The 23692-nt window shown below is 41.6% G+C and overlaps 1 protein-coding gene across 1 annotated transcript; it reads left to right on the top strand.

Annotated features, from left to right (window-relative positions):
* Positions 1-1354: 1354 nt before the first annotated feature.
* Positions 1355-23031, top strand: creb3l2 (cAMP responsive element binding protein 3-like 2). The gene is made up of 12 exons (XM_046873949.1): positions 1355-1868; positions 14311-14542; positions 15566-15753; positions 16255-16336; positions 16572-16765; positions 18404-18550; positions 18683-18741; positions 19313-19381; positions 20490-20589; positions 21138-21261; positions 21551-21797; positions 21888-23031. Exons 1-12 carry the CDS (start codon positions 1770-1772, stop codon positions 21958-21960), a joined length of 1614 nt encoding a protein of 537 aa, XP_046729905.1. The 5' UTR covers positions 1355-1769; the 3' UTR covers positions 21961-23031.
* Positions 23032-23692: the final 661 nt, after the last annotated feature.

Below are 23692 nucleotides of genomic sequence, written 5' to 3'. Positions count from 1 at the left end.
TTTCTTCCTGGTGGCCTGGTGTGGCTGAAGAAATTGAATAAACCACAGTTTAAACGGGGGACAAACACTTTTTCACACAGGGCCATGTAGGTTTGGATTTTGTTTTTTTCCTCAATTTTTAAATATTTCATTTAAAAACTGCATGTTGTGTTCACGTGTGTTCTCTTTTACTAATATTTTATTTAGTTTAATGATCTGAAACATTAAAATGTGACAAACATGCAAAAAATAAGAAATCAGTAAGGGGGCCAACACTTTTTCACACCACTGTAGGTTTTAGTTCGATGTCTGGCTCGTTTAAATTCATAAACATTGTGAAAAACATTTCCTGTTTCTTTTTTTTTTTTTGGGACACCAAAGAGGAAGTAAATTTTTGTGTTTGTGCATTTATGTTGCATTTGTTTTTTTCTCTTTCTATTGTGAAGTGTGTGTGTGTGTGTGTGTGTGTGTGTGTGTGTGTGTGTGTGTGTAATAAAAAGATGGCAGACTAGTGGATAGATAGATAGATAGATAGATAGATAGATAGATAGATAGATAGATAGATAGATAGACGGATAGACGGATAGACGGATAGATAGATTGGACGGACAGACGGGTGGATAGATGGAAAAAATTTTGATTTGATGGATAGATAGAGGGGTGTATAATGATAGTGCAGTACAGTGTGTGTGTGTGTGTGTGTGTGTGTGTATGGTTCAGTTTGTGACACATGGAGGGAGAGAGAGAAATTCACCTTTATATATATATTTATATATAATACTAAAAATAATGATAATGATAATAACAGCAATAACATTATTGTTAATAATAATAGAATGTGTCAAACTATAACGGACAGTAGGGAGGAGGGATGGACAGTAATATGGAGGGATGGACAGTAGAAGGGCAAGATGGAGAGTATGAGGGAGGGATGGACAGTAGGAGGGAGGGATGGACATTATGAGAGAGGGATGGAGAGTATGAGGTAAAGATGGACAGTATGATGGAGGGATGGACAGTAGGAAGGAGGGATGGACAGTAGGAGGGAGGGATGGAGAGTATGAGGTAGAGATGGAGAGTAGGAGGCAGGGATGGACGGTAGGAAGGAGGGATGGACAGTATGAGGGAGGGATGGACAGTAGGAGGATCTACACGATAAGAATTCTTGGCTTTTTTCGGTTTGCTAGTGCAAACCAACCCCCCAACATCACTTATTGGGTCAAAACCGCGTCGGCTTGTATTGTCCACACTCTGATTTGCTGCCTCACCTGTCTGTCTTCATTGCCTTTACCTGATTGATTTAGGGGATTACAGGAGGCGGGGTTTATTAGTTCACTTTGTTGAGCGCTTAAAAAAATATCGTGTGGTGTTGATAAACGCCACTGATGAACATGGAAATGAGATTGAATACGTGATTCAAGCAGAATATAAATCGATTATGTTAAAAGATTTAAAAAGTGTCCGAAAAATAGACGTGTTTTTTTTTTATCCCCGCCCTCAACATTCCTGCGTCCTAGAAGGGGCGTGGTCAAGTAAAGCAACAGAGAAAACTCGAGCTGTGATCTGTTTTATGATCAGGAGCAGATCCTTTAGGAGAATCCGCGAGATCTGGTTATTAAACAACGGGAGTCAAGGGAAAAAGTGGCGTTTACTGGATCCATCAGCATCCACTTTGGAGTGTGTGGTCAAGTTTGAACTGACAGGAAGCCAGTCTTCTTCTATTTCCTATATAAACACACATAGAGAGAGAGAAGGATCTACTTAGATCTTCTTCTTTCAAAACCCTCAGCATGGAGATACTGGACAGCACCGAGTCGTATTTACACTGGGACCGGAACCTGAGCGAGTTGTCCGAGTCTGCAGATCATGACAGTGTCCTGTACAGCACAGTAAGTTCCTCCTTAGTATTTTTCTTGGTGCTCTGATTGCTATCAAGTTTTCTCCAGGATCCAGAAAGATCTTTGTGGTCCAGAGGAACCACCTTTGATGGCCTTCCAGGCTCCTTTGGATCCAGTGGAATGAAGTTCAAACAATGCACGAGATCCGATCTCATTCATCTGATACCTTCTTTTTTACTTTAAAGGAGCAACATGTGATTGTGTTTATTTATTTTACTATTATTTATCACAAAGACATGTCATATCGCTTTGATGTCTCGCTTTCCGGCCGGAATGTGTTTAGATTTTGAGTGATGTTAGACACGCCCCCTTATATAGTATTAAAGGGGCAATAAGTGAGTTTTTTGTCAGTGATTCGGTTTGTGTGCTTTGACTCGTTAGGCGTTCCCATCCCTGTTCATGAAATTGTCCATTAAAACCAGACTGGACCAAACTGTTTTCTTTCTTCTTCTGCTTTTACTCACATACAATTTTTGTCCTTGTGTATTATGTTCTACACGCTTTTCAAGATAGATAGATGCTCGTCCCAAAGCATCTTCACAGAACGAAACAGGTTCTTAAGTATGAATTAGTGCCGATAAGTTCACCCCTAATAAACGATCCAGGGGCGACGGTGACAAGAAAAAAATGTCCTGAGATGGTATGAAGAGGAAACCTTGATAGGAAACACTCAAAATAGATCTCATCCTCAAGTCCATTGTTAGATGTTTGTATTTATTACAGCTCCAATACATCTTCATAGTTCTCAGTACTAGTGCTCAGGAGCTATTCTTCAATTCATATGGTTTAGTCGTAAATTCAAGTCGTTAGCTTTCTAATTCTGTTCAACCCGTTATAGGGGTTTGTGCGCATGGGTGAAAATGGGTGTTGGTCCCTAAATGACCAGTTGGATCATTAAAGCTCTATTATTTTCCTCCATAAATCTCACCTCAATGCAACGTTGGGATAAATTGCACAGCACAGACTAATTACAGGTTTTGAATCCTGATTCCAGCTGTGTGCACTCTAAAATTAAGCCTCCAGGGCATTGCTTCCCCAGACACATGGAAGTAGAGGAGTAGTGGAACTTCAAGACATTCTCAAAGTCAAACGATTTGGAAATATGAAGCCCTTCACTCTAGGTAACTAACTTGGAGGTCGGTTTGTATCAGGTCATGAAGGAAAGAATAAGGTCTTTGTGTTTGGATGTGTTCAAGCCCAGACGTTTCTCCTTCATTCTCTGGGTCTCTTTACTTTCTGGGGGTTTTGTTGACACAGAATTCCTCACAACAGTGCCAACTTGTTTCCCATCCATAGCCCCATTCATATCCCAGTGGGAATTCGGGAGTTTTACCCTTTAGGAGGCCTGCTAACTACATTTGCATGTCACACGTGGCTCACATCTGGGGTTTTTTTCTAAAGGCTGTTGTCATATCAACATCATCATTCTTCTTTTTTTGCTTCCTTCGAAAGGTTTTTGACTTTATGAACTTATTGCAGTCAGAACTTTCAGGTAACCTACAACCTGAACAACTCAGAGCATCTACTTTGTCCTTAGGGGTGAAGCCAAGTTTTCTTCATTGACACACCCCCTTTCCCCATTACCCATTTGCAATTCTTTTGTCAGCTGAAAACTACCTGTGACCTCATTTTTTGCATATTTGACCACCCCCATCCCTATAAAAAAATTTTATTCTATACTTTTTACAGTTTAGAATTGTGAGTGAAATTCTGTTTTGTATTTAAATATAGATTTTCGATTGATTTAGTATCAATTTTGAAATATTAGCTAGAATGGCAATGATTTGTTAGTTGACGGAACTAGTTATTCGTAACCAGTACGAGAAGTGTAAAATTCCCGATTTGCCGAATAGCAATATTAGCAGTATTCCCAGAGCATTATTAATGGGAAACACAACATCATATGGGTACTCTGTGACTTTGTGTCCAAGATGGTATCCTCATCTACCTAACTTTTCATTTAACTACCCAACACATGCCAAAGCAACCATCGATATTCAGGATTGGACTATAGGGAAGTATTTTTTTCCACGTATATTTTTTTCCTTCACAACATTCAAATGTATTCAACGTTACTTCTGATTTCAGTCCATGACAGAAAAACATGGCGTTTCCTCACCGCTGTGAAGAAAGAGCTGTAGTTTAATGAACGTTAGGTAGATGAGAATGAACTTCTCAGACACAAAGTCAAACAGATTCTGTCGCGTTTTTCTATTGATTCTACTCTATTAATATTGCTAATATTGTTATTCGGTTATCAGGTACTGGTTACGAATAACTAGTTCCATCAAAAGAGAATTTTTAGCAGCTAACAGTCGTTTCCAGAACTGACAAAAAAATGGCGGGGGTGGTCAAATATGCCGAATGAGGTCACTAGTGGTTTTCAGCAGACAAAAGATTCGGCAATGTGTAATAGCGGGGTTGAAAGCGAAAACTCTCTGAGGAGAAGGTAGATGCTCGAAGCTTATCGGTGTGGTTGAGTGAAAAGCTGTGGGGAGAGCCTTGTCGTTCTGGGGTTCTAGATTGTGTATCTAGTAAGGGTTTTCTCACAGAACAATAGGACTCCTTATAAAGGTCTGATACACGCAAACATTCAGCAGATGATTAAGACTTTTACTTAAGTTCAGGAACGAGGGAGTAAACACTTAAAATAAAACCAACTTGTGTTTTGCCTGGAGATCAACTCCAATCTGTTCCGTCTTGTTGGGGCGCCGGCTGTCCCTTGCATCCGAATTCTCCCATGACTCAGTGCAGAAGCCATGCCGAGCGCGTCAGCTGGGAGATTATTCCACTCCAGGACTTCAAAAAACATCTCCCATTTAATACCCTGGATCGAGCATCCAGGACAGTATAAGCAGTACATCACTATTGTCGCCAGTATAACCATTTTAACTCCATGACAATATTATAAGGTTGATTTCTATCCGTGTTGCTCATTTTTTCACTCTCTTACTCTCAGGAAACTATTTTACATCTTCATACCGTGGTTCATGTGTGGAAAAAAAAAATGCTACTCCTCATGTCTTTCTTTTATACGCGTCTGGTTTGACAGCATTTTCTTCTCCAAGTATTCGTCCTGAACTGAAGTTCAAATGGGTGCATGCGGATCTGGGCGACATCGCAATGCGATATTGAGATCGCATTTTTGAGATATCTTTGATATTTTGTTATATCGAGATGCTGTTTTTATTGGCGTTTTAAGATTATCTTCAAGAGAGGTCAAATTATAATTTTTTTGTGTTGCACGTCTATGGATTCTTCTCCAAACGACGGAGCAGGAAGTGTTTTTTCGAAAAAGAATGCCACCCTGACACGCGCAGATGTGGCAGATGTTAAAACGCTGAACGAGAAGGGGGGATGGAATGTGGTTTCTCCGTACTGCTGAACAGATTTAGCCTGAATGCGGTTGAATGATAGAGAGAGAGAACATAGGCGAAATTGTAGCTTTGCGATCAACTGCACGGCTTTTGCGGGGTGTAAAAATACACACTTGTGTGTGTGTGTAGGGACTCCATTTGAGAGAAACTGATTTATTTTATTTCAATTATTCGCTAAATGTCTTCAGCGTTGCTAATATATTTATTTTAAAATAATTGTTTGCCCATCGGTGGCATTGAAGTAATGTCAGAACGTCATGACACATAAACACACATGAGGAACATGATGAAATAGGTGAATATGTGCCAAAGTTAAAGTTCTTATAAATATAGAGATTATATACTCTGTGTGTGTGTGTGTGTGTGTGTGTGTGTGTGTGTGTGTGTGTGTGTGTGTGTGTATGCAGAAGGTGAATAGAACGTCCCTCTGACACACTCATATTATTCATTTGGCATGTTTGGGTGAGGCCAGACCTCTCTTTTCACAGAGCCTTCTGTCTCTCCGTCTCTCTCGCTCTCTGTGGGTCGGTGGACACAGCCTCATCTGTTCTCCTTCAGCTCAGGGCTTCTGGGAGATACTGAGCCTCATTCCTGTCCTTCACACACACACACTCCTTCTCTGTTCTCTTCGTTCATGCTCTTGCTATTTGCTCTAGCTGACATGTATAATGTGACATTTTACACCGGGTGCCTTTAACAGTAAACAGTACACAGGGTTCACACTGTTCGTTTCTAATACCAGACTAACTCGGGCCTATGAACATGCTCTTATTCTTAGCAATCTGATTTTCTCAGACTTTTCCCACAGGCGATGGTATTTCCAAAAACTCTTACACTGCAAGAATCCTATTAGCAAGTGAAAATTTATTGAATATTTTCACAAATATCTCATTCCTGTTCTTATAAGATTTCATGAGTTATTACACATCTTATAAGCATTTCCTATCTAGAAATACGTCGCTTTGGTTGATCGTAATTTTATAATACACAGAATAAATAAATTTTACCTCAGAAATGATGCCATTTTCGAACCTCATGCCGCATTGAAGCTACATGGTCAGGATAACGCGTGTAGAGTGGTTTGTATTGTTTGTGCATAGGTTTAGCATAACATATATGTATGTTGATTGATTTATTACAAGTACTGATGTGCATGCTGCTTGTGTCACAGGTAGCCATGTTGCTTTGACATCACTAGCTAAGTCTTGAAAGGCTGTCCTGAGGTGAAAAGTATGAATTTCAGTGTAGGAAAAAGTAATTCAGCGGTGCCAGCGGTGCCATTTTCGAACCTCATGCCGCATTCAAGCTACATGGTCAGGATAAGGCCCCGGAAGCCGCCATGTTAACCTTTTTTTTGCCACAGGCTAGCCAGATATTGTAATAAGTGGCGTGTAGAGTGGTTTGTATTGTTTGTGCATAGGTTTAGCATAACATATGTGTATGTTGATTGATTTTACAGCAAATTTTTATTACAAGTGCTAATGTGCATGCTGTTTGTGTCACGGGCAGCCATGTTGCTTTGACATCAGTAGCTAAGGCTTGAAAAGGTTGTCCTGAGGTAAAAAGTATGAATTTCAGAGTAGAAGAAGTAATTCAGCGGTTGCAGGTTGGCAGAACATAAGGTACAACTAGGTCATTGCTGAGAATTCATTCTCCTCACCCCAAGTAACCTCAGGCTGGTTTTCATTATCAATACGTAGACTGGCTGTAGTTTGTCTTGCCTTTTTGTCAGCCGTCTGAGTGTATGTGACGATCAGGATGTGTAGTCGCCTCATGATTTGGGGGGAAAATGATTTCGAACAACTCAATATTTAATACTATTAATTATTTTCGATTGATATCTTGGTTTGCGGGAGTTTTAGCAGGAGGCTGAGCACATGCCTGAAGTAGCCCTCGCTGCAACCTGAGTCAGGCTTTGCCCTTTACCTTCCTTAAAACAAACTTTTACACACACACACACACTCTTATTCACCTCTTTACACAGGCTGTTTTTCCTCTCAGTATAGCCTGCTCTGTGTATCCATCTCTCTCCATATACCCTGAGTAAAGGGGAGGCGAGTTGTGGATATATTTCAAGGTTTTTCTTATGGGAGCTTTGAATGCTTTAAGCTCCACTAGTTTACCTGACAATAGAGCTCTTTATAGCATGGCCCCATATTCTTTTCCTCCTTTCGCTTATAAAGCTCGGATTCGTAACCCAACCCATGTTTGTTTCTTTGTTGTTTTACATATAACGCTTGGTTTTTCGGAAAATGGTACAGTTCATTTCAAATTTCCAGTGTTCTGCCAACTTTCTGGTCTGAGCGTATTTCCGGGATTGATTACACGTACTTAGCCCTTGGCTGCCTTCTTGGTCTGCAATAAGGCCAAATATACGGTGTCCTAAATCCATAGGGTGTGGGTTTGCACTTTCCTGAAAGCAAAGTAGCCTATTACAGAGAACACCAAAAAGCTTTTCACAGCACTTGGAGCCTTCTGTATATATGAGTCCCTGCAAAGTCGGTCCTTCCGTTGCTTAGATAAACCCCTACGCAGTGATTTGGTTTCTGGAGACAGTTATTTCCTGGGGTCTCTCAGATCACACAACCCACAGTCTTCTTCCTGTTGTACTTTACACCCAGGTGTTCGAGAGGTACTGTGTCTCCAGAAACAGCACGGGTTTTGTAATGAAACTGGCAAGCCTTGCGCTCTATTAATCGAGCGTGCAAATTCCTTACCAATGGATATCACGATGACACACATTTCAGCCCGGAGAAATCTCACAGGCAGAGCCAAATTAGTGCAGCAAGCCAGACTACTAACCGATTACAACGGTGTTTGGGACTTTTATCGCTGAACATGGCCGAAATCCTCTGTGGGGATACATCTGTGTTCGGATGTTTTAACCCAATGTTTTAATCATCTCCACTCTTCTGGACAAGGTTTTGCACCAGATTCGACAAGAGCATTAGTGAGATCAGACACTGAGGAGCTCTGGGATTCAGTCCAGTTCTAACTCAAATGTGTTTAGTGGGGTTAAGGATGTCAGGGCACTGTGTAGGAGTTCTTTCACTCCAACCGTAACACACTCTCTTGGTTGAAGAGGAGTTGTAGTCCTAGAGCGTACAAATACATTCTATATAATTGTGTTTTTAGTTTGACAGTTTGTGGAAGAACGGCATATGAGTTTTGCACATACTGTCTAGGTTTGCATATCTAGAATATTATCAGACCTGAAATAGTCGAGAGCGGCTTTATTGTCTAATCGATTCCCCTTGACGAATGGAGTGATTATCTAGTTGCGCTACTTCCTTTTTCCATTTCTGGTGTGTTCCTTTTGAAGCTTGTTGTAGTTTCCCATCTTCTGACATGCTTTTCTGCTCACTATGGGTGTATTTTCTACATCCTCCCTGTTAGATTGTACCAGTCTGGTCATCCTACCTTGACCCTCTCACAAGGCCACTCGCAGATCCACTGTATGTTTTTTGTTTTTCGCACCAGTCCATAAATAAAACTGTTGTGTGTGAAAATCCTAGATCAACAACTCCTAAAAGACTCAAACAACCATGTTTCGGTCAGAGATCACATTTCACTACACTACACTCAAAACATGTTTATATGGAAACATGACGGCTCACGAAGCTGCTTACTTTGCTAGACTTTGCTTTCAGAACGGCATCAGATTGCCCAGCCTTGTAGGCCAGAGGAGAAATTATATCATAGAGAAACTGCAGCGATGTTCTCAAGATACCGTCCTCTCATCGAACATGCTCTTTGACTGTCCTTTTGGACATTGATACAGCCATACAGCTCGATCGCGCATGACTTCACAGTGACTACACGCAGATAGGCACCAGCTGACCTTTGATTTTCTTCTGATATCAATTTAAATCATCAGCTGTTGTCTGAAGTAAACTTGTTCTTATGGACCCCCAACCTTTAACCCCCTCCCCCCCAAACAAATCAGAATGTTTTTTATTTGAACACAGAATGTACACGAAAACAGAAATGGTCATCAAGAAATAGCTCAGAAAGGAAATCTAAATCTGACTCTGACTTGTAAATGGACAGTACCCCAAACTACAACCTTTGAAACTTGGCTTGCTAGCAGTCAACGCCACTTGGCACCCGCTAACCCTAATTCCTGCTTGTGCAAGGCCTGGTTCTAAATAAAACTAAGTTTCATTCCATGGAATTTAATGGAAAAATGAAAGGTTTTTCTTTCTCAAAACTGTGCCAGAATTAGGGGATGATGCAACAGGGACAGGGTTTTAGCTCATGCGTTGTTGAAATCTGAATTCAACAGACACGTGTTGGACCACATCGCTCCAACGGTCCAGAGAACGCTTAAAAGACCAAGGTACAACCTCTACACATGATTTTTGACCTTTGGCCCTCCTCGGAGCGTGCATGCGTCATTGTGGCAGAGTATCTCATTCCCATCTGTTTTTCTGCTCTTGCATCAACCCAGTTAGCATGTTCCTCCCCCCGCTCCGCTAACTCCGGCCTCCATTTACACAAATGATGAGCCAACCTCTGACTTCTGCCACTAACACAAACTAAGTATGGCCTTTCCAGATGATTTTGGTTTCCGAACATTTGTGCAATCTTTTCCACTACACCAGAAACAATAGAACCTTCTCTCACTACGATTAGCTGACACCTCTCAGGAACCCGCTAACCTCCTGCCTTCAAAATGATATTTTTAATCAGCGTTGCTATTTAATTTGGCACGTCGTAAAAAAGGAAAGCGATCACATCCTGTTTAGAGCTTCCTGTCTACGGGGGTCTTTCCACATACTGGTAGCACTTTTATGATAACACACCATAATTGTTGCACCAAATGTTCTTCTGTGGTGATACATCTCCTTCACAAGCAATACCATAGTGATAATTATTGTTAAGGGTTTGTGGACCAAGGCAGGGAGATTTAATTATAACTCTGTATCCTGGTATTTTTAGAAATACACTATTTTCATTGTGTTAATGTCTTCAGGATTGGCACGATCATGGTGTTCAGATGTGCCAGTGGATGTGAGGTCAGGAGTGGTAGCTTTGTGTGGCTGGAATATGAACTCACAACCTTTGTATCTGAAGACCCTTAACCAATAAGCTACCACCTCCCCAAGCTACAAGCTAATTTCTGTGTGTATGCACGCTATGACTTGCGCAAAGCTAGAAGTTTCGCTGTTGTGTTTACTCCTCATGCTATGAGAGGCCATTTTGATTTGACAGCACTTGCTGAGTTCTGGTTCGACAATACCACCCCAAACTCCTGTAGGAAGTCACTGTATGCTAAAATGGTTTACATTTCATTTCGCGTTATCTCAGGAAATACTTTATATATTGATTTATTGATTTGTTGCTAGTTTGTTAGCAAAACAGCAGGCGGTTTTTGCTAGTCCTACTCGTAGGACCCACAGACCTTTCCTGGAGTCCTGGGAAATATATTGCTAACGCTAGAAGATATAAAATTAGATGCAGGATAGCATGATTGTGATACGGTTGTGAAAGCTAATAGATAGAGCATGAGCAAATATTTTCCGAATGTGTGCTGGAGATTTTGTGCATATCTCTGTGTGTGTGTGTGTGTGTGAGAGCAGACAGAACTGCTTTTATAAGGTCTGCTGTGTGAGTCATAATAAAGCTGGAAAAAGCAGGCCAGGGCATTTCTGACTCGAACGGCCTTAAGCTCACACACGTGTGTGTGTGTGTGTGTGTGTGTGTGTGTGTGTGTGTGTGTGTGTGAGGTTTGAACACACACACAAACATATTTTCTCAGTCTACGCTCTCTTTTTTCTTTCTCTCTCTCTCTCTCTCTCTCTCTCTCTCTCTCTCTCTCTGAGTCGTCAGCCTGTAATTAAAGCCACATGTCTGAATTCTTGCCACCTTTTACAGCTCACTACACAAGTCTGCGCCACTTCCTCGGTTTTCCTCATCGTTCCTGTTCTCTGTATTCCCCTCGGTTTGTAAGATGTCTTCGAAATATTTGTCCCAACCTGATTTGTACACAAGACGCTTTGTCTTTCAAACTTAATTTCCCAGTGAACCCAGCGACACTGCTGTGTGAGCACCGGGAGTGTTGCGTCACTCGAGCTACAGTACTTCGCAGGTCCGTGCTGGTAAAAAGGCTCTTTTGTTTGACCTGTGGCCTGAGCTCCGGCAATCAATCTGCTAATTGTTTACTGTACCACAACCCCAATCCGTCCTCCTCAAACACACATCCATGACTGGGCCATTACCCCCACACCACACCACACCACCCCCAGACTTACAGGAGTGACTTTTAAACATCACCTTCAGCCGTGACTTGTCTCAAATCCTTGGCCAGAATAAATAACGTGGAAAAATCCTGGTCTCTTTTTTTTATTATTTAATACGAAGATCCACTAATGGACATCTGGCAGCGCACAAACCGTTGTGCTTTTTGTTTTGCTGAACACAAATATTTCTCCTGAAGTATGGTTTAGCAGTAAAATTTGGACTGAATGAGATCGAAAGCTTTCTGTTGAACGATGCGCAAATGCTGACTGGAGAATTTGTTTTCGGATCCCCGGGGGACAGTCAGGGATTTGACACTCAGCGTATGCAGCGTAGATGTGTATAGTGACAAATGGGACAGAATTGTATACATACTGTGAAGATTTTCCTCTGAAGTCGAAACTTGGAATTGTGTCATTCATATGCAGTTATAGGGTTCAGGGCCTTGCTCAGGGGTCCTGAAGTGGTAGCTTGGTATGGCTTTGTTTTGAACTCTCGACCTTAGGATCCACCTCCCTACAAGTTGGGAAAAACCTGATCTGAGCAACCGTTTTAGATTTAACTAAGATAATATATGTGTATACACACAGTATAACTTGGCTGTTTATACATTTCGGTGTTGTGTTTACACCATTTTGACTTTGCGTCACTCCCTGAACTCAGAAGTTCCTAGAAGTCATTGTACGCTCAAATGGTTCGTATTTCACTCGTTTTTTACCTCAGGAAGTACTTTAATATATACAATGATGTCCTAGTTTGTTGCTCAGCACAATCTCTGACATTTTGTCAGCTGTACCTTGTTTGTTGACAAACTTTCAATCTTGGGAAATACAAACCCTCTTCTCGAGCCCTGGGAAATATGCGAACAGATGTTAAGCGTTGTATGCAGTGCAGAACTTTTCTCTTGATTAATTCCTGCCTTAGGACTTATCATATATCTTAGGACAGTTACTAAAGCAGCTGAGGTGGGGTATTGCACTCTGATGAAAGTGCTATCAGCCCCCTTCTGCATCCAAGACACCAATGATTGGCTAGTTTCACTGTGATTGACGGGGACAAGAGTAAAGCCTCTCCCACCCAGTTGTTTCGTGTACAAATGAAAGATTTAATCGTAAAAATTTTGGCAAAAGTCTTTGTGGGTTGTATCACAAAGAGGATTCGCTGTAAACAATTAGCCCATATTATAGAACATTCCAGAGTTTCAGGACCTACAACAAAGTCTTGTTCACGGTTAACAAACCAGTTGAACGTGAGCACGTCCCAGCTGAGGAATTCCACCCATTTCTTTTTCACAGTTCGCCCGTTCAATGACAGCAACAGAAATCTGCTGAGCCTTTCATTTTTGTAATCGAGCTGAGGCGGGGCGACTCGGCCCCGAAGGCCTACCGGGAACAACTGGCAAAGACTGTGCTCAGTGGGTGGAACGTCGAAAAAATGTCCTTGAATCAGGCGAGTCCTGAGGCAGGCAGCTGCAAATCTCAGCTGGGTTATGATAGAGCTTCAGCTTGTCCTGACTTGTTCAAGCGAGACGAATGTTTCTGCAGAATGAGACAACAGCGAGGGAGAGAGGGGGATGAGAAAGAATCTCTGCCCTTCAGCAGATATCTCAAGATTGTAAAGCGTTAGATTAGATAGCTTCTGCTTGGCGCAGTGAATGCCGACTTGCCTAGACACCAGGTTACGCCATTGCTTTGACTCCGGTATGCAGGACATCTGATGGATCCTGCTGAGAGTCATTTAACCACTTACACAGGGTGCAATTTTAATAAGTGCCAAACCCGGGGCAGTTAACTGGGGTGGGAGACCCCCTGCAGGTATGCAGATGTGTTTTCTGAGCTCTTGGAGAACCAAAGTGGCAATTATGGTGTAAGATTTATTATGAAGTCGCAACACCAACCATGTATCATCATCAGCCTTTGGTGCTTTAAGCAGTAATATAGTTTCCTCCAAAAGACAAGTTTTTCAAACATTTTTAGCAGGACATAGTGTGGCTTCTCAGATTTTTTTTCTTTCCAAATTCCGTAAAAGAGAAAATTTCCGAGAAAAAAGACGAACCTTCAGAGAACTGATTATTAATTATCAGTTAGCAATTATCCATTTGAATTGCTAATTTCTTTTAACAACTGAAAAAGATTTTTTGTAAATCAAACACGCGAGCTTTACATTTAATGTGCTATACATTTAATTAAATACATTCAGTAGGTTTTATACCTAATTCTATTTTATGATTATTATTTAACTCCTTTAACAATGGATATTTTCTCATAGCTACTATGTACAGAAATAAATACATTGCAAAAAAAATTTTATTTATAAATTAGCCTCAAAGTATATCCGTAATGTGGCAAAAAAAAATAAAAATACCTGAGATGGTATTAGGAAGAAAACCTGAGAGGAACCAGACATCAGACTCGGAATTTGTAGTCCTAAGCGTTTAGACTGAAATCCGTTCAGACTACCTTTAGATTTTTAAACAACAGAAATTTTTTCGATGTTACGGCGAGGATACGACAAAATAAATCAAGAGTGGGTGGTAACTCAGTGGTTGAGGCTCTGGGTTACTTATTGAAATGGTCAGGGGTTTAATCCCTGGTATTGCCAAACTGCCACTCTTGGGCCCTTGAGCAAGGCTCTTAACCCTCTGTGCTTCGGGAGGGGGGCTGTATCATTCCTGACCCCAGCGTCCTAACGTCGCTGGTATCGTCGCCTTTTCAAAGCATAATCTAACATTGTCAATCTTCAGTTATTTTGTTCCTGTTTGCAAAATGATCCCCCTGTCCATCCTTGCCTCGTTTCTGATATTCTGCTCCTTGCAGCACTTCACCGAGCTCCTGGATGACCTGTCTCAGGAGGCGCTGCTGGGCCAGCTGCTGAGCGACCCCTTCCTGTCCGGGAGGAGCGAATTGATTGACATGGAGGAGGACCTGAGTCCAGCCTCTCCTCCACCTCCTCACATCCAGACCGAGCACAGTTACTCTCTGAGCGGAGATTCACGTCCTCAGTCGCCCCTCATGCATCTGACCACAGAGAAAGCCTCCAGTGTGCCCGGTGAGTGTGAGGGGGGAAATGAAAAAAATGGTCTGATATTGGCCTCCTGAACCCCTTCTACATAACAGTGTAGCCTGTTGCTGCATGTACAAGTTACCTCAGAACACCAGTCTGTGTAATCAGCCATATACTGTTAACTTATTTATTTATACACATTAGATTTCCCTCAGAAATTGGCAGTCGGTACTTGGAATTATATTATTTCCCGAACTCGAACAAACTGATTGGTAGAATGTGTAGACCAGCTATTGTGATTTCCGCAATTCGAAACGATTCCTTGCCCTTCCATTACGTTTCTAGCTTCATAAATCCACTTTAACAGTAACTGTGTTGTATGGTGTTGTGATTTGATGTGACGTGCCATTCCAGGAATTTTCAAGACTGGTAACTTTTCATGGGAATTAATGAGAATTCAAGGGAATTTACAAAAAAAATGCAGGTTTGCTTATAACAGGGAACTTTTGGTGAAAACAACCAGATTTAATGCAATTTCAGTAGAATTTTTACTTGCACTTTCATCAATCACATGCACACAGCACACTTCCTGCAATGTTACTGAGGCCACACCCCCTACATGCACTCTGCATTCCTCTGTAACATCAATGCACATAATTTCTTCAATCCTGCCCACAAAACATTTCCTCCTTGGTGAGTATTCACGTAAATTACATAAATATTACATATATTTATCTTCAAAACTACCTTCTGCCGTGTATAAGCTATTGTGCAACTAAATTTAACGAAAAATTAAATTGTCAAAAATGTATGTATGTATGTCACATGAAAATGATACAGTTTATATAAATTTCCCCAAATTTACAATTACTTACCACAAATTTTCACAAATTCCTGGTAAGTCTCCAACATTCCCCAGATGAAATTCCCGTTGAAAGATTTCGGAAGTTTACCGAAAAGATTTTCCGCCCCTTTGCAACCCTAGGGGGGATGATGTGTGATATCTTGTGGGTGTTTTATGCTGTGGTGTGGTGTGATGATGATGATGATGATAATGATGCTGTCCAGGAGAGTCAGATGTCGAGGACTGGCCCATGGAGCAGGAGCAGCAGCAGGAGGAGATGGAGGAGGACGAGAAGTTGGAGACTTTACTGTGTGATTCTCCTACCCTGCTGCCTACAGTGACGCTTACGCTTACGGTGGAACCCGCGAACAGTGCTTCCCTCTCAAATGCCACAAAAACGCTCAGCACACAGGTTTGCCTGCTACCGTCTGTTTAATTTAAAGTAGGGCGCAGAAGTGGTACTTTGTTTTGGCTGGGATTTTTAATTTGCAACCATCAGACCCAAACCATTAAGCTGCCATCTCTATTCCTTAACATTCCTGAGCCGTTGAAGGTTATGGGCCTTGCTCCATGACTCAGCAGTGCCCTACTTAACCTTAACCCTTGATGGTGCTGGGATTTAAACTTATGACCACTTATGACTAATCTACCATTTCCCAAGTCAGAAGTGTTCCCATGATGGTCACAGTGCTTAAGGTGTGAGTATAAATCCCCGCCCCGACAAGAAGCTGCCACCTGAGCAAGGCCCTTAACCCTCGACCCCCTAAAGGACATCTGCCATCATGCTGTAAATGTTAATGACATTAGTAATACACAATATTGGTAAAGAAAAGAAAGTTATCTTTGGGTGTTTTGCCCCATAACCTGGGCATAAAGTGAATTTCCCCATGTTTTCTCTGTGTGATCTGGGCAGGTAAAGGAGGACGAGAGCTTCGGTCCACAGATCAAACTGGAGCCTCATGAAGTGGATCAGTTCCTGAATCTTTGCCCTAAAGGTAAAAGTTGCAGCCAGTAGGACGACGGTCAATAATCCGGTTGCAACGCCAATATTTGTCGAGAGCATAAACTAAACAGAATATCCCTCTAACAGGAATCACGCCTACTCTCCAGTGATGATAGTGCACTGTTTTATTATAGATCAGTACAGTGTTGTGTTGTTGAAGTGTGTGTGTGTGTGTGTGTGTGTGTGTGTGTGTGTGTGTGTGTGTGTGTGTGTGTGTGTGTGTGTAGAGCTTGAGGCTTTGCAGATGCCCCCGACCCCTCCCAGCTCTCATGGTAGTGACACAGAGGGCAGTCAGAGCCCTGTGCACCCCTGCACCCCTGCCAGCCCCACACACAACCCAGCTGTCCTCAAGGTGGCGCAGCGTCCGACTGCTTCGATGACGAATTCGCTGTCTAACTCGCCCCTGCTTACTGCTCCTCATGTGAGTGTGACGGTACACCCACACACACACACACACACACACACACACACACACACACACACACACACACACACATCTGGAAACTATCCAGAATTATCAGAATCAGTAACCTGTTAAAAAAATATCTAATACAAATAATTTTATATATAAAATAACCAATATATAATATTTTATATACCGTATTTTCCGGACTATAAGCTGCTACTTTTTTCCCACGCTTTGAACCCCGGCTTAAACAACGAAGCGGCTTATTTATGGATTTTTTCTGGGTTTTTCCCGGTTTCACAAACTTCAAGCCAAAAAACTGAGCCCCATAACATTAGACCAATGAAATTACGAACGGGTTCAGGAGAACCAATGAAATTCTTTATATTAAATCAGATGCGCTCCCACTGAATCATAAATATGGATGATGTTCCTCTGACGTTTGACCTGCCACTCACTAGGACTGTCTACAGGAAATGCGAATCATTCATCACGCTAAAAACCAAAAACGCACTTCACCTGTCTTCTGAGCTGCACGGCATCGAGAGAAAAGCTTCACCGATGGTGATTTTTAAACGCACGACGATGCCAAAAGAGAGAGAAATAGTAAGGAAGGAGGAAGACAGTGAACAATGACTTTCTTGGTAGGCTACTGTTTAGATACAAGCCATTGTAACGAATTGATTCTGGGTCATGGGAGAGCTTGCTAACTCCAGTTGCAACAGAAATCATATAAGCACAGACAGGTTTCCAAAACTCGTGCTTTTTTATTTTTCTTGGCAACAGCGTTACGGGTTAGTCAAAGAAACTTAGAAATGAGCATCAGAAAATAATGACATATTCCTCGGCCTCGGCACACATGCAGTAATACCGGAAAAATGCTGTGCCAGGCTATTCTCAAAATGCCGCTCTGCTCTTAAAGGAGCCACAACATATTTCACCCGTTACACCGTGTAACAGACACTGTGTTTCCTTAAAGCCTGTGTAATGTTCATTATTTTCAGTGTAGACACGGCTTATAGACAGGTGCGGCTTATTTTTCAAAATGTTCAAATTAAAAATCTTTGTAAAATTCAGTGGGTGCGGCCTATATTTGGGTGCGCTTAATAGTCCGGAAATTACGGTACATTTTATTTAAAAACTCTCAAAATGCGCAACTTCATGGAGCAGCGTCACCGAGTATAATTCTTGGCGCCTTAACCAATCAGATTTCGAGTTGACTGATCTGGGGCCATCTAGCATTAATAAGATAATGTCCTTTGAATGGACGGTCAGAAAGCGCACTAGTCGGAGCTCACGTACGACATCTGTAGCAAACTGCACAAGCTCAAATTATATTTGTGTGGATTTAATAGCTATTTAATAGCTGTTTATTCCACAACGGCTGACGGGGAGAAGAAATCGATTTGTTTGAGTGCAGAAACACGTACATTTACAATACAGACTTTTCCGGAAAAGCTGGACATTGTTAGGAAAGGTCTGCTAAAACAGTTAAGCTTTTTTATGAAGCGGTTATACTTTTCTGAAGAATTTGCACAAAAACACACAATTCACCCAGCCTGTTTCTTAACGAAAAGAGGATTAGTAAATCCACTTTTTTCCTTCTCTTTCTTTCTGTCTCTCCCATTTTCCATCTCTTTCGTTCTCCTTCAGAAGTTGCAGGGCTCAGGGCCGCTACTGTTGACGGAAGAGGAGAGACGTACTCTGATCGCGGAGGGATACCCCGTTCCTACCAAGCTGCCTCTGTCCAAATCTGAGGAGAAAGCCCTGAAAAAGATCCGCAGGAAAATCAAGAATAAGGTGTGTGTGTGTGTGTGTGTGTGTGTGTGTGTGTGTGTGTGTGTGTGTGTGTGTGTGTGAGCTCATTGTATAACAGTAGAGTGACTCCACTGAATGTGATTCTGATGCAGCGGCACCTTTTCTGTTCCTCAGATTTCTGCTCAGGAAAGTCGCAGGAAAAAAAAAGAATACATGGATGCCCTGGAGAAAAAGTACACAAACACACACACACACACACACACACACACACACACACCACACACTATACATGCACTCACTACACACACTGTACATACACTCACTACACACACACTCCCTACACACACATACAATTTACTAAACACACATCACAACCACAGCTCACTACATGCACACAGCTTACTTTACACACACACACACACACACACACACACACACACACACACACACACACACACACACACAGCTTAAAATACACATGCACAAGCTCAATAATATACACACAAACACACACAAAATACACACCAAAAACGCAACAACAACTTACTGACACTACACACCCCCCCAAGAAATTTACACCCACACCCACACCCACAGCTCATTATTCAGCTCACTAAATAAACACAAACACACACTGCACGCACACACATGCATAAACTCAACACACCCACAGTTCACTTAACTCTCACACAGGCTCCAGTCAGATCCTTTTGTGTGTGTGTTTAGTAGAATTTTTTATATTGTGTCATGAAAACCTTTGTTCGATTGTTTTTGTAATGCTGCAGTTGCGTTTTCTGCCCACAGGGTGGAGACGTGTTCCAATGAGAACAGCGAGCTGCGCAGGAAAGTGGAGAACCTCGAAAGTACCAACAAGTATGGAAAACTCTGTTCACCCTTTGAACATAAAATATAATAAATCAAGTTAATGCAATACAGTTTTTTATTATTTTGATTACATTGGCACAAATGAAATTGATTAAATAAAATGAAATAAAAATGTAACTAAACAAACTTGCGGTCCACCACTTAATACGTTCCTGAGGGAATTTTAATTATGTTCCGCATGCATTCACGGAAGTCATAGAATCGACCTCTTCCATTCCTCCACCTCCATGGGAAGGACCAAAGAGCTGTCAAAGGACGTCAGGGATGAGATTGTAGACCTTCGCAAGGCTGAAATGGGCTACAAGACCATCAGATTGTTGCCTTAGCCGTACGTTTTAGGTTATTGTCATGCTGGAAGATCCGTTCACCACCCATCTTCAGTGTTCTGGCTGAGGCCAGAAGGTTCCCATCCAAGATTCTACAATGCATTTATGTGGTGAAGTCTTCCTGTACCCTTAGCAGAGAAACAGCCCCAAAGCAGAATGTTTCCTCCACCATGTTTGACAATGTGGATGATGTTCTTGGGGTCGGCATTTCTCAGCCTCCAAACACGGCGAGTCGAGTTGATGCCAAAGAGCTCAATTTTAGTCTCATCTGACCACATCACATTCTCCCAAGTCTTCTCTGATTCATTCAGGTGTTCACTGGCAAACTTCAGACGGGTCTGTTCATGTGCATTCTTGAGCAGAAGGATCCAGAGCGAGGGCGATTGACTACCCTTGTATTTCCTCCCTTTTTTAAATGTCGCTCCAACAGTGGTCTCTTTCTCACTAAGCTTCTTTCTGATGGTCTTGTAGCCCATTCCAGCCTTGTGAAGGTCTACAATCTCGTCCCTGACGTCCTTTGACAGCTCTTTGGTCTCGCCCATGGTGGTGGAGGGGTTTGAATGGAAGGGGTCGATTCTGTGACTGGTGTCTTTTATACACATAATGAGTTGATATTAGGAGAACTTTCTTAAAGGTACAAGACTAATTTGAGTGTGTGGGAGTCTCTGTTATTATAAACGTCCCCCTAAAATTCTAGTAAGTTCAAGTTAATTTCTTTGTAATTCTTGCTAAATGTTTAAATGTGATCCTTTTTTTTGTCTTGGTCACAGGTCTTTACTGCAGCAGCTGCACTCCCTGCAGGCCTTAGTAACAGGAAAAGTCCCTCGCTCATGCAAAATGGCCAGCACTCAGACCTCCACATGCCTCATGGTGAGCACAGCAAGCAGCTTACTCATGTGTGTGTGTTTGTAAAGTGAATGAAAAGATTGAAGGACACCTATGAAAACTGTGCTACAATGACTGTGAGAACGAGTTCATATCATGACACCACAGCGCTGTTGAGTCCTTGAATCGGATTGGTCAGAAGCTCTGCCATGAACTCCGATCACAGGTTTATACCAATGAGCCTGACTTAGCATGTTTTCGTTGCTGCGGTGACAGCTCGTTCGTATGGGATGCTTTACATAATGAATAGGAAGGAAAATATCATTAAGGGAAAAAATATTAAGGCGTGTTCCAACCGAAACAAAAAGTAACACTCAAAATAAATTAATAAGTGAATCACCTTTAGAGGCCGCTCTCGTGAATGACAGCGAACCTCCTAAGGTGCTCAAGCAACTAGGAAAAACTAGTTATGGATATTTGCTGATAGCCGATAGTTCCAACAATCAACTATTTATTTAGCTTTCGTTACACTTTTTTTTAATATCAGATAAAGAAATTGATTCTGACTCTATGCCTGTGCTGCCATCATGCAGGCCCTGGTCCTGTGTTTCGCCGTGTTCCTGGGTAGCTTCTACGAAGGCCTAACCCCCTGCGCCGCCGTCGCCAAGACTGATCTGTCCAGAGAGCTGAGCGTGCTGGAGTCGTACACTACTACAGGTAGTACTACCACTGCTCATTTGCATAAAGTGACGCCCACAAAAACCCATAAAAGGTCACGCAATATAGACGGCTAGTTCTTTGGACTTTTTTCCCGTGTAAATATACACACACTCAGGAGTAGGCGAAGTCTGAAACTTTAATGGGAAGTGGTAACTAAGTGATTAAGGCATCGGACTTTTAAACCGAGTTCAAATCCCAACTCACACTAAGCTGCTACTTCTGGGCCCCTGAGCAAGGTCCTTAGGAATGTCTGCCAAATGTAAACTAAAATGTAACTGTCCACCAGTGAAATCAAGAAACCTGCTGACCATTGAGGAGCATGGTGTAGGAGACGAGCTCCGTCTGTCCGGCCTGGGAGGACAATATCCAGAGTGGGACACCCAGACTAACGACATGGCCATGTGGCGCCTGGAGCAGCAGCGGCGCCTCACACAGGCCACGCCTCCGACTCCAGAACCCAGCCCACCTTTCGCTCAAAACAACGGTACCACCAGCACACAAAAAGCCCTTCTCATCGACCTGCACACGCACAGGTAACGTCAAACTCCGCACCACAGACGCACGTCTTGGAGCGGCCATCCGCTCACTAATTTCTCCCGTTTGTTTGTTTCCCCTTTTTCCAGGTCGGTGGAGACCCGATCGAACGAAAGCCCAAAAGTCATCGAGTTGGAGAGAACGGTGAACGAGCCGGCATGAGGACGGCTGGACCTCCTCGAGCTCCTTTTTTTTTTTTTCTGGAGAAGACACGCCCCCTTTTTGTTGTATTTATAGACTTGTCTTTTCATACTGTTTTCTTTTTTTTTATGAAAAAAAAAGATTTAAAAAAAGGAATATCATATCATTCCATCATTATATATTATATTACATTTTGATACTACATTTAATTTTTTTTTCCTCTTCTGTATGATGTACGTATGTACTGATGAGTTTGATTGTGAGTCAGGAAAGACATGAAAAAAGGTCAGACTCCACCTGTATGTATTTTGGATTGGTCTCCTGTCACTCATTATATAGCCACGCCCCCTGCTTTCAAGTGAATTTTTCACGTTGACTTGTCATGAGCTGTAACCTGGAATGGATCACCAGCTAAATGTTGACCTTGACTGTCCTCTATAGTGATGATTGTTGTACTGTTATATTTTTAGGGGTGGAGCTTGGTGTACATTCAAATCTTATAATAACTCTACCCATTTAAACTTTAAAGAAATTTTTCCCACATTCTCCACATATCTATTTAAACATCTGGTCCATCAGGACACCAGTCTGTGTCTCGTCATGTGTCCAATCATTTTTTATATTAGAATTTTTTTTAAAGAGGAAAAATGATCATTAGCTTGTCGCAAAGGATTGGACTAGCGAGATGTTAGAAAGCGATTCTATATACATATCTAAATATTTTTCTAACGATTTTCTGCCTTTCGAAAAGATGTGCTAGGTTTGTCCTCCGCCATCACAGCCTGCACTGCTTTAAGCTATTTTGGGTTCGAACGTGTCCTGAGAGCACCCGACGTTGCGATGCCCAGAATCTCACCTGCACTGTATCTCCAAAGAATCGATGTATTTATTATATTTTTCGGTAATGTTTTTTTTTTCCCTAATATGCTGCCACGTGGTTTTATTTTTTAAACTATTTTTTTATTCGTTAAAAAAAAAATTCCATTTTGGACGCCATCTATGATTTGTTTGTTTTCTATTACAGTTCCAGCTTAGAGATCCTGTCTTCTTTTTTTCCCTTTATATGAAGTAAATATTTTCCTTAGAAAAGCATTCTTGAGTCGGTGTCATTTATTTGCATTTTTGTTACGTTTACATTCACATTTAGATTTGAAAAAAGTGCTGAGTCTACATCAATGAATAAATCTACTGTTACTAATGAGCGCTCGAGTTCAGGCTTGTCGTTGATTTGCATATTATGCAAATCGAAAGAAATGAGAAAAAAATTCAAACATATTTGGAATCTTCAGAATGAAGTTCTACCGAATTTCTAGCTAACAGTTTATGCGTCACGCTGATTTCAACCAAACCTGAGCCAAGTGAAAATATCTTCAATCTTCAAATTGGCATCGTATTTCCCATTATAATACAACCTCTGGCAAAAAGTATGGAAGCACCCCTCTCAGAAAATGTTCATTCAAATGTTTAATTGTGTAGAAAAAAAAACAAGCACATATATGCCACAAAACAATTTTCACTCAACAATCCAAACATCTGGCTGTATAAAACACTAAAAAAAAACAAATGATGATGATGCTACCATCACCAACCATTTTAATCACCTTTCAATTGATGGAATAAGAAAAGTGTCCAAAATCTCAACATAAACTTGTGCATTTATAGCAGATGTAATGACTGTCATCTCTCCCATACCTTTACCTGACATACAACCCCATATAATTAATAATTGTGAAAATTTACGTTTTATTCAGGC

This window comes from Silurus meridionalis, chromosome 18 (assembly GCF_014805685.1).
Source record: "Silurus meridionalis isolate SWU-2019-XX chromosome 18, ASM1480568v1, whole genome shotgun sequence".
In the NCBI taxonomy this organism is placed as follows: Eukaryota; Metazoa; Chordata; class Actinopteri; order Siluriformes; family Siluridae; genus Silurus; species Silurus meridionalis.
This window is presented reverse-complemented; position numbering and strand designations above follow the sequence as displayed.